The sequence below is a fragment of the Medicago sativa genome, chromosome 8 (assembly GCF_051527215.1).
Source record: "Medicago sativa cultivar Bolivia chromosome 8, Bolivia_mono, whole genome shotgun sequence".
In the NCBI taxonomy this organism is placed as follows: Eukaryota; Viridiplantae; Streptophyta; class Magnoliopsida; order Fabales; family Fabaceae; genus Medicago; species Medicago sativa.
In genome coordinates this window covers 36,453,544-36,465,661 of record NC_140756.1, presented here as the reverse complement: position 1 = coordinate 36,465,661, position 12,118 = coordinate 36,453,544, and the positions used below count along the sequence as shown (strand labels likewise).

Below are 12,118 nucleotides of genomic sequence, written 5' to 3'. Positions count from 1 at the left end.
TTTTAGATGGTGGAAAGAAACGGGCAAGGAATGCTTGCCTCATCTGATCCCATGAAGTAATGGAACCGACTTCGAGGGAATGGAACCAAGCGCTAGCTCTATCCCTTAAGGAAAAGGGAAAGAGATGAAGTCTTACGGCTTCTTGGTTCTCCTTCATGGTTCCACTAATTCGTAGGAAAACAGAGATGTGAAGATTGGGATCCTCAGTGGGGGATCCCGAGAATTGGTTTTGCTGCACCTAGTTAAGTAGGGCAGGCTTAATTTAAAAATTGTCATCCTCAACCGTTGGGTACACAATAACAGCTTGTGGCTCAGCCGTAGACGGCGTTGCATACTCTTTGAGAGTGCGATTGGCCATGGCGGTGTTATTTTGTGCTGCTCTCCTTCTTCTATGTAAGAACCTTTCGATCTCGGGTATGAATACCGCTTGATTTCTACTTCTTCGCATACAAGGTTGAGAACCCAAGAAGTTAACGATAACAGAAAAAATAAAAAGTTAAAAATAAAAAGAAAAAGAGAAAGAAGAAGAGAGAATTCTAATCACTAAGGAAAAGCAAATTAAATTAGTTAACTCCCCGGCAACGGCGCCAAAAACTTGATAAAGCCAAACCGCAAGTGCACGGCCTATCGAAGTAATAGTAGTAAGTAGAGTATCGTTCCGCTAGGGAGTTGTTCAACTTAATTAACTTTTACTGAATGATTAGAGGAGAGAAAGTTGATTAGAAAGAGTTTGATTGCTGAAGGTAAAAACAATAATAATAAAGGGCCTTAGGATCATTGGTTCATCTTAATAACTAATCCTTCACTAGACAAAACCTAAACCTCTAATTTCATGGTTTACACACTAATTTCTAAAGACCGGTTTCCCTTAGCCCCTCACCTTTCTGATGAAAGTCCGGTGAGAGTTTACTTCTAGCAACCAAGCCTATTTCACTGACATGATTACTAGAAGATGCATAGAGGATTGGAACTACTCTTTGTCTCAATAGTTGCAAAGACTATTTCACTGTTTTGCAACTATTGTCTAGATTCACTTGTTCCAACATCAAGACTCCGCTCTCGCTTTATGAATTGATGTTTGGGATGATGGATTAACGATTATCAAACCCTCCGCTTTCGCTTCCACAGTTTGATAATTGTTAATCCACGTTAAGACGGTGAATCTAGATTAGAAATTAGGGTTACATAGAAATTAGGGTTTAGACATGTTTTGTTTAGGATTGAGTCATTAGACTCCCCAATAATCCTAAGACTAACAAGTCTACTCACTCATGTTCATCGTAGACATGGAGGAAGAAGAGAGAAATACGGTAAAATAAATTGCAAAGAAAGTAAAAGGGAAAATAAAGACTTTTATTAAAATAGCAATTGAAATAAACAAAGTAAAGCATGATTGTTCATGGTGGAGAGCTACTCTATTTATAGCTTTACAATCGAATTAGAAACTAAGCAACTAAAAGGGTAAAACAGTAAAGCTGCAACAGGGTAACTTGGGCCCGAAGAAAAAGCAGCAAAAGAGACTCCTGGAGGTGGCACGGCCGTGCCACATGTTGGCACTGGCCGTGCCAAGCTTCTGACTTGGTGGGAACATATTTTTGTCCCGTATCTTCGTATTCTTGCGCTGTATTTGCTCCAGTCCTCTTTCTTTTGCTCCAAGACACCTTACACCATATATTTATTCCTAAAATAAAATAAAACATAATTTGAAGTAAAATATTCTAATATAAAATAAAATGCAATAAAACTAAATCAAATCTAAAATAAAACCAAACTAAATAAGGCAATAAATTATACTATCTATGACTCAAAGCATCTACTACAACATTGGCCTTTCATGGATGATATTTTAAATCAAAATCGAAGTCTTTTAGATACTCCATCCAACGTCTTTGCCCCATATTCAAATACCTTTGATCAAACAAGTATTTCAAACTCTTGTGATCACTGAATAGTTCAAATCTCGCTCCATACAAATGGTGCCTCCATATCTTCAAAATGAAAACTATGGCTGCCAATTCTAAGTCATGAGTGGGATAGTTTTCTTCATGCGTCTTGAGTTGTCTAGATGCATAAGCTACCACATTATTTTCTTGCATAAGTACTCCACTGAGTCCTTTAGACGTTGCATCACAAAACACAATGTATTTATTCTCTGGGTCTAGTTAAGATTGGGGCTTAAGTTAACTTCTTCTTCAGAGTCCTGAAACTCTTCTCACATTCTTCATCCCACACGAAAGGTACATCTTTCCTTGTGAGTCGGGTTAAAGGCAAAGCGATTTGGGAAAACTTCATGATGAATCATCGGTAATAACCAGCTAATCCCAAAAAGCTTCGAACTTCTAAAAGATTCCGTGGCCTTGTCCAATTCTGAACATCATCAACTTTTGATTGATCGACTGATACACCTCCCTGAGAAATAACATAACCCAGAAACTTGACTTATGACAACCAAAACTCACACTTACTAAACTTCGCATACAACTGTTTCTCCCGAAGAATATCCAACATTATCCTCAAATGCTGAGCATGCTCCTGCGGGTTCTTAGAATAAACCAAAATATCATCAATGAAAATAATGACAAATTGATCTAGATAAGGCTGAAAAATCTGGTTCATGTAATCCATGAAAACTGCTGGAGCATTAGATACACCAAATGGCATGACCTGAAATTCATAGTGTCCGTAACGCATTCTGAAAGTTGTTTTGGACACATCTGAAGATTTGATACGTACCTGATGATAACCTGATCTGAGATCAATTTTCGAGAACACTAACGCTCCCTTAAGTTAATCCAGTAGGTCGTCAATTCTCGGTAAAGGATACTTGTTCTTGATTGCCACCTTATTCAACTGTTGATAATCAATACACAACCTCATGCTTCCATCTTTCTTCTTTACTAACAATACTGGTGCACCCCAAAGAGACACACTAGGTCTGATGAAATGCTTCTGGATAAGCTCTTCTAATTGGGATTTCAATTCCTTGAGTTCCAAGGGAGACATTCTATAAGGTGCTACTGACACTGGCTCGGCTCCCGGAATTAAATCAATCGAAAATTCAATTTCTCTTTCTGGTGGTAAACTTGTGATATCGGTCGGAAAAACATCTAGGTACTCACTAACAATTGGAATATCACTTGGACTCAAATCTGATTCTGAATTCACTGTAAGCATGACATAGAAACCCTTATCTTGAGCGCAAATAAACTGTACCATCTGGTATGTGTGCTTAAGTAGTTCTGACAAGGCTACTCCTTTCACCGTGTTACTAATAGGCATGTAAATACTTTTCTCCGCACACCCTATATAAACATGATTTGCTGACAACTAGTCCAAGCCTAATATTACATCAAGTTGCTTCAGAGGAAGACACACTAAGTCTATATAATATGTCTTGCTAGATACGGTGATAGGACAATTCTCACAAACATAGTTCGCTACAATTCCTCGATCGGTGGTCGTAGTTACCATCATAGGGGGATTTAATAAGGAAATAGATAATTGAAGAACTTTAACACATTGAAAGGAAATGAAAGAACAAGATGAACCACAATCAAATAAAACTCTAATAGGATTTTGGCCAAGAAAACACATACCGCCTATCAAATCTTCATTTGCTTGGGCCTTCTTTCCATCAAGTGAGTACACCCTGCCTCTACTCATTGTGGTATTATCACCTTTGCCTTTGTCTCCTCTATTTGGACAATTTGACATATAATGTGCCGTTTGACCACATGCATAACAGGTATTGTCACCCAGCTTACATTCCCATGTATGAGCCTTTCCACACTTCTTACAAGTCAGAAAAGATCTGAATGAACCTGACTGTTTCCCTTTCTAAGGAGACCCTTTTGGCTTCAACTTTTCTAGATTCCTATCCAAAAAATTGCCTCTCCTCCTATTAAAAGACGTGGTACCCTCTTTGACAACTTTGTCAAAACCTCTTTCAGCCTCCAGACTATTATGTACCATCTCATCAAAGTTTGTTAACCTCTACTGACTTACCACAGCATAGAGCTCACCCCTCAAAGCATGCTTATATTGATTAACTTTCCATATCTCATTCCCGGCATACTTGTTGTGAGTAAAGTAATGGGACAATTCTTCAAACTTCCTTATGAAACATGTCACCGACATACTGCCCTGCTTCAACTGAAGAAATTCTTGCTCTTTCCAGACTTTGTATGTCACTGTGAGATGCTTCTCCAACATTACTTGTTTGAAGTTATCCCAATTTATTTCCATGCCACTAGATACCATGCGGCGTCGAGCACTCTCCCACCAGTCCTCTGCTGGACCTCGAAATTGATTAGTCGCAAAAATCACCTTTTCTTTTTCTGTACTATCAGCCATACGGAAAATCCTTTCCATACGTTTTATCCACCTCTTTGCTTCTTGTGGCTCACCTCGACCATTGAACTCTGGAGGATGATTCCGATTGTACTCTAGAAAAGCTACATTCCCCACAACTGGAGGTGGTGGATTCGGTTGATGCATTCCCGGACCTTGTTGCATAGCTGTAACCCATTGTTGTTGGGACTGAGTGTTCTGCTGAATCTATTGCTGCGTCATTTACATCATCTGTTGGTTCTGATGCATCATCTGCGCCCACATATTCGCATCAGGGTTAACATTCTCCTCAGAATTCTGATTAACTCTTTGTCGGCCCCGTCCTCTTCGTGCTCCGGACATTTTTGCTCTAACTGTCATACTTAAGTCAAAGTGATCAATTTCAACCAAATATAACAATGAGGACAGCATCCTAAACTCAAAAAGAACTACTACTTGGATTGTAATCTTAATGACCCAAGGCACGATCTGAAACAACCTGCTCTGATACCAAATTGTAATGCCCATTTTAAAAGTGTCTACAATATTCAAAAGTGTGTTATAACTGATATTGGATACATTAATTATACAATACAGAAACAACATCAAGTCGAGAATTTAGAAACAAAACATCCAAAGTTTTATGCTTCATAGTGTTCACTAGATAACAAAATGAAACTTGATTACAATAAGTCAATACATCACGTCTTATAATTAAACATATGCATCCATAAGTCCAACTCCAAGTTGGTTCCATGCAAACACGATCAATCCAAAGCTTTTTCTTTACCTTTTCCACGAGAAACCTGAGAACATGAACAAATAAGGAGAGGAATGACACATAATGCCTCAGTGAGTTCTTCCTAACCCTAAGCTAGTCATAACCTCGGGGAAAAGTGTGTCTAAAATACAACCTGCCGGTTGATTATACGTGTGTGGTCAAGCTTTCTTAGACGATCAGGGCCAGGGGAATCTAAAACCGCATTCCCTAGAATACGCTCTACGTATCGAGGCCAAAGCATAACATAATCATGACACGATTCTACACCAGACGATTAGGGAAAACCTAAGTTCGTCACCGGTATAACTTTCTCTATTTGCTCTACACATACATACGTTGTTTCTAACAACGTATCATTCTTGCTATCAATCTAGTTCTTGACGATCTACATCAATGCTATAAGACAAAACATATATAATATATAATCAATATGCATAGTCAGATTCACAGGTTAGCGTTGAACAAACAATCAATATATGAGTTTCTTTTATGGAGAGCCCCGGGTTGGAGTAAATGATGAGCCATTATTTAGTCTATTTTTATATGTTATTTAGTTTCATTTTATTTAGATTTGAATTTATTTTATTTAAATATTGTTTCATTTTTGAGCTATTTTACTTCAATTGCATATTTTATATTTCAGGAACGAATATTGGATGGAAGGAGTCTTGGAGCAAAACAAAGGAGTCTGGAGCTGATTTGGAGCGAAAATACGAAAATTCGGAGACAAAAATAAGTCTCCCCCAAGTCAGAAGCTTGGTCGTGCCACCTCTCAGGACAACTTTTGCTGCTTGTGCTTAGGCCCCAAGTTACTCTATTTTAGTTTTACCGAAAAGCCCTTGTAATTGCTTAGATTTTAAGTCGAATGTAAGCTATAAATAGAGTAGCTCTCCATCACAAATATTCATCTTTATTCTTGGAATCAATAGTGGCAATTGTTTTCTTAATAAAGTTCACCTTTTTATTTCTTTACTTTCTTGAAATTTATTTTATGTTTTGTCTCTTCTCCCCCATGTCTACGACGAACATGAGTGAGTAGACTTCTCTGGTCTTGGGATTGTTGGATAAGTCTAATGACATAATCCTAATCGAACCAATCTTTAACCCTAATTTCATGTAATCGTAATTTCTAATCTAGATTCACCGTTTTAACATGAATTAACCATTATCAAACTGTGGAAACAAAAGTGGAGGGTTTGATAATTGTTAATCCATCATCTCAAATATCAATTCATAATGCGACAACGGAGCTTTGATATTGGAACAAGTGAATCTAGACAAGAATTGCAAAGGCAGCGAAATAGTCTTTGGAATTCTTGAGACATGCGTAGTTTCAATCCTAAAAACTTCTTCTAGTAATCAAGTCAGCGAAATAGGCTTGGTTGCTAGGGGTAAACTCTCACCGGACTTGATCGGAAAGGTGAGGGGCTAAGGGAAATCTGTCTTTAGAAATTAAGGTGTAAACCATGAAATTAGAAGTTAAAGTCTTGGCTAGTGAAGGATGCATTATTATAACGAACCAATGATCCCAAGGCTCTTTTTATTATTGTTATTTACTTTCAACCAACTGAACCTCATCTTTTATAAACTTTATTCTCCTCTAATCATTCTCTTAAAGTTAGTTAAATTGAACAACTCCCTAGCGGAACGATACTCTCTTTTACTATTACTTCGATAGACCGTGCACTTACGGTTTGGCCTATCAAGTTTTTGGCGCCGTTGCCGGGGAGTTAACTAATTTAATTAACTTTTTCTTAGTGATTAGAATTCTCTCTTCTTTTCTTCTTCTTTTCCTTTTTCTTTTCTTATTTTTCTGTTATCGTTAACTTCTTGGGTTCTCAATTTTTTATGCAAAAAACCAGAAATCGAGTGGTATTTATTCCCGACATGAAAGGTTTTTACATAAAAGAAAGAGAGGCACGAAATAATACTGCCATGGCTGATCGCACTCTCAAAGAGTATGCAACGCCGTCTACGGCTGAGCCATAAGCTATTATTGTGTACCCAACGGTTGAGGATGACAACTTTGAAATTAAGCCTGCCCTACTTAACTTGGTGCAGCAAAACCAGTTTTCGGGATCCCCCGCCGAGGATCCCAATCTTCACATCTCTGTTTTCCTACGAATTAGTGGAACCCTAAAGGAGAACCAAGAGGCCGTAAGACTTCATCTCTTTCCCTTTTTCTTAAGGGATAGAGCTTGCGCTTGGTTCCATTCTCTTGAAGTCGGTTCCATTACTTCATGGGATCAAATGAGGCAAGCATTCCTTGCCCGATTCTTTACCCCCTCTAAAACTGCTAAACTAAGGGACCAAATTACACGATTCAATCAAAAAGATGGGGAATCTCTCTATGAGGCGTTGGAACGTTTCAAGGAAATGCTTAGACTTTGTCCCCACCATGGCCTAGAGAAGTGGCTTATAGTCCACACTTTTTATAATGGCTTCTCTTATACCACTAAGATGTTTGTTGATGCAGCTGCAGGTGGAGCTCTAATGAACTAAAACTAAATGGAGGCATATGCCTTGATTGAAGACGTGACATCACTAGTTCTTCACCCTCCAAAAAAGATGCAGGTATGTACGAAGTCTCTGTTGGAACAAAATGTGTTTAACAATGAACCTCAAAGAGTTTTGATGATAACAAGGTATTAAAAATTGTAAATTGGACTAGCTAATATTTGTTCAAGTGTACAGGACCACAGTTAAAAAGTTACATCATTAATTGGTTCTAAATGAGCAAATAAAGAGCAAAAGAAAATGAAGCTTAGACGATTCTGAAGGCAATACGCTCCTGAAAGTGGAAAGCGCTCCTGAAGTCAAGCTGCTCCTGAAGATAGTAAAAGCGCTCCTGAAGAAATAGTGCTCCTGAAGAATAGTGCTCCTGAAGACAAGAGGTCCAGAAGCCACATTATCAGAAGATGCATCATCAGAAGCTGCATCATCAGAAGCTGCACCATCAGAAGCTGTAGAAGCTGCATCATCAGAAGCTGCCTCATCAGAAGTCATTTCACCAGAAGCTGAAGATCAACTGGATTTGCAAAAGATTCAAAGATTGAAGAATCTACATTGCAAAAGCTGTCTATTGGATTCGAAAACATAGCAGAAAGTTAGTGGAACATTGCAACGGTCATTTCAAAGGTGTTTGAAGGCATGTGCTTGCAATTTGGACGAAATCGTTGACATTGTACTATTGTACGAATTGTACAACCACGTTCTCCACTACTCTATTTTGTGTCCACGCTACAAGACAAGAAAACAGCTCCAGAATACGGCTTCACCTGCATAGATGTTCCTTTGGATAAGGAATGGATTTCAAATTGGTTCTTCATAGGACAACAATCAAATCAGGCAAAAGATCATTGGTGAAAGATCAAGCTTCAAACAACGACTCTTTGGTGTACTGGCAATTTCACAACGTCTCTTTCACACCTCTATATAAAGGAGTGAAGACTTAGAGATTTGGCAATGCTGAACGACAGACTCTCAATATTTTTACAAGTGCCAAACCTCTGCTGAAATTGTTCTGCATTCACTTAGAATTTCTGTGTCTCAAAGTCATATCTTAGAAATTCTCAAGTCCATTGAGTCTGTATCTGATTTGTATTGTCAGCACCTCTGATTGTATATCAAGTGTTCAACCTTAAACAATTTTCTATGTAATTCTGTTTAGTTAGGAAGTCTCTTGCAGTTGTGCTTGAGCAGGAAGTCTCTTGATTGTGTTCTTGAGCAAAGGAAGTCTCTAGCTTGTGTGCTTGAGCAAAGGAAGTCTCTTGCTCGTGTGCTTGAGCATTTGTAATCAGATATTACTCATAGTGAAATCTCCTTGGAAGTGCAAGGGGGACTGGACTACTTCCGGATTGTGGAAGGAACCAGTATAATTGCTTTGTGTCGTTCTTCTTCTCTCTCTCTATTTTATTCCGCTGCATTTAGATTCTGATTATCACTTCAGAAGCTGTCTCACTTAGCTTCTGACCAGTGTGTTCAGTCTTTAGGAGAAATGAAGAATTTTCCAAAACACAATTCAACCCCCCTTCTTGTGTTTTTCTCACCTTCAATTGGTATCTACAGCCTTGGTCTGTTGTGTAACACTTAACCGTGCAACAGTCAAAGATCTGAGAAAAACATGTCTACTCCTCCTCCTACTGGTTCTGGTGATACTAGCTATAAAAATGTCTCACATGATTATAGTGATAGTAAGAAATCCAGTGTTGGAAAGATTCCAAAATTCAATGGAGATGCTGAAGAATTCTCTTTGTGGAAGACCAACTTTTACAGTTACATCATGGGCCTAGATGAAGAATTATGGGATATTCTAGAAGATGGTGTTGGTGATTTAGTCCTTGATGAAGAAGGAGCTGATGTGGATAGAAAAAAACATACTCCAGAACTGAGGAAACTCTACAAGAAGCATCATATTATCAGAGGAGCCCTTGTCACTGCTATACCCAAAGCAGAGTACATGAAGATGAGTGACAAATCCACTGCTAAAGCTATGTTTGCTTATCACTGTTCAAACTATGAAGGGAGCAAGAAGGTCAAAGAAGCAAAGGCTCTCCTACTTGTACATCAGTATGAGTTATTCAAGATGAAGGATGATGAAACTATTGAGGAGATGTAAGGTTTCAAACCTTAGTTTCTGGGCTACAGATTCTAAAGAAGAGCTATGTTGCTTCTGATCATGTAAGCAAGATACTCAGAAGCTTACCTGCCAGATGGAGACCAAAGGTGACTGCCATTGAGGAAGCTAAAGATTTAAACACTTTAAGTGTTGAAGATCTTGTTAGTTCTCTCAAAGTTCATGAGTTAAGTCTTAATGAACATGAGTCTACTAAGAAGAGTAAATCAATAGCTCTTCCATCCAAAGGCAAGTCATCAAAAGCTCACAAAGTGGTTGAATCTGAAGAGGAAGAATAGTCAAGTTCAGATTCTGAACCAGATGCTGCTGAAATGGCCATGCTCTCAAACAAACTTCAGTATCTGGCCAAGAAGAACAGAAAGTTTCTCGCCAGAAGGGGTAACTACAGAAGCTCAAGGAAAGAAGATCAGAAGGGATGCTTCAACTGTAAGAAGCCTGAACACTTCATTGCTGAATGCCCTGATCTTCAAAGAGAAAAGTCAAAGGACAAGTCAAAGAGGTCTACATTCAAACCAAGCAAATTCAAGAAGCAGATTAAGCAAAGTTTAATGGCAACCTGGGATGATTTGGGTAGTGAATCTGGATCTGATAAAGAGGAAGCTGATGAAGATACAAAGGTAGTTGTTGGGTTGGTAGCAACAGCAACTTCAGAAGCTGGATCAGATTCAGACTCAGAAGATGAAAATGAGGTATATTCCAAAATTCCCAGAAATGAAATTGTTGAGTCACTTAAAGAACTTCTTACATATTTTGAAGTAAGAACCAATGACTTGAAGGATTTAAAAGAAAAATATGCTGATTTAGTACAACAGCAAAAATCAACTCTATTGGATTTGAAAGCTTCTGAACAAGGACTTAGGGGCTTTGACTTCATGTGTAAAACATATGAAGATCGGCTCAGGTTCTTATGTCAGAAGCTACAAGAAAAGTGTAATGAAAAACCTTTAAGTAACCATGAAATTGCTCTTGAAGATTTTATTATATCTGGCATTGATAGAAGCAGAGTGGCTTCTATGATTTATAGCATTTACAAGAACAATGGCAGAGGAATTGGTTTTCCAGAAGTGAAACTTGAGAAAACCAATCTAAAATCTTGTTGTGAATGCATCAAGGAAGGTCTGAAAACCTTCTTTGTACCAGAAGGTGCTGAGTTGGAAACTGTTGTTCAATCAGAACCTAAAGCTTCTGGTTCTAAGGCTAAGATTACTTCAAGGCCAAAGAACTCTAAGTCAAAGCTATGATCAAATCTGATTCCAAGACTTCAAAGGTTAGGATCCTAAAAAGATCAGAACCTATTCCTCAGAGTCTGGTGAAACCAAAACCTGAGGTTCTGAAGTCTAAGTTTCAGAAGAAGACAGTTACTGCTTCTGAAGTACCAAAACCTAAGGTGATGGTTAATCAGAAGCAAACCAACTCACAGCACAAGGTACAAGAAGTGAAGAGTAAAGCCTTAAGTACTAACCTTCCAGGACCCATAGGACAATGGGTACCTAAATCTAAAAACGTCAATGATGCAGGTATGTCTAAGAGCAGTGCCAAAGCAAAGAACATGGTACCTAGACAGCGGTTGCTCAAGACACATGACAGGAGACAAGTCCATGTTCCTCAGCCTAACAATGAAAGAGGGAGGAAATGTGAAGTTTGGAGGCAACCAGTCAAGCAAGATCATAGGTACAGGAACTATTGGTAATTCCTCTACCTCAATTAATAATGTATGGTTGGTAGATGGTCTTGAACATAACCTTTTGAGCATTAGTCAATTTTGTGATAATGGTTATGATGTGCTTTTTGAAAAACCCAACTGTACAGTAATCAACAAGGAAGACAAATCCATTGTGTTCAAGGGAAAGAGAGTTGACAATGTCTATAAAATCAATTTTTCTGAACTAGCTGATCAGAAGGTGATTTGCCTACTATCAGTGAATGATAAGAAATGGATGTGGCACAGAAGGTTGGGACATGCTAACTGGAGGTTAATCTCTAAGCTTAGTAAGTTACAACTTGTGAAAGGGCTACCAGACATTGACTATCATTCAGATGCACTTTATGGTGCATGTCAGAAAGGGAAAATTGTGAAATCATCTTTTAAAACCAAAGACATTGTTTCAACCTCCAGACCCTTAGAATTACTCCATATTGATTTATTTGGACCAGTGAGTACTGCATCCTTATATGGAAGTAAATAAGGATCATGCATATGAGGTATTCAGTAACTTATGCACACAAATTCAAACTGAAAAAGAGTCAAAGATTTTGAAAATCAGAAGTGATCATGGTGGAGAATTTGATAATGAGCCATTTGAAGCTTTTTGTGCAAAACATGGAATCACCCATGTATTCTCTTCTCCTAGAACTCCACAACAAAATGGGGT

General features: G+C 38.3%; 1 protein-coding gene and 1 non-coding gene across 2 annotated transcripts; both read right to left on the bottom strand.

The window, feature by feature from the left end:
* Nucleotides 1-2,787: 2,787 nt before the first annotated feature.
* Nucleotides 2,788-4,515, bottom strand: LOC146898855 (uncharacterized). The gene is made up of 3 exons (XM_085736628.1): nt 4,006-4,515; nt 3,597-3,792; nt 2,788-3,302 (listed from the first exon to the last, which is right to left on the bottom strand). The coding sequence occupies exons 1-3, from the start codon at nt 4,513-4,515 to the stop codon at nt 2,788-2,790; spliced, it is 1,221 nt and encodes a 406-aa protein (XP_085592754.1).
* Nucleotides 4,516-7,408: 2,893 nt separating this feature from the next.
* LOC146898854 (small nucleolar RNA R71) lies at nt 7,409-7,515 on the bottom strand. Its single transcript, XR_015024333.1, has one exon. It is a non-coding gene; the product is annotated as a small nucleolar RNA R71 (small nucleolar RNA).
* Between the last annotated feature and the right edge of the window lie 4,603 nt (nt 7,516-12,118).

Bases quoted from the DNA above. Each gene is read 5' to 3' on its own strand.
- LOC146898855 (XM_085736628.1), bottom strand. From the start codon at position 4,515: ATGCAACAAGGTCCGGGAATGCATCAACCGAATCCACCACCTCCAGTT. The intron at 3,793-4,005 runs GTAAGTCAGTAG...CTGACTTGTAAG, and splicing joins GGGGTGAGCTCTATGCTGTG to AAGTGTGGAAAGGCTCATAC. The intron at 3,303-3,596 runs GTATGTGTTTTC...ATGTTTATATAG, and splicing joins AAATGAAGATTTGATAGGCG to GGTGTGCGGAGAAAAGTATT.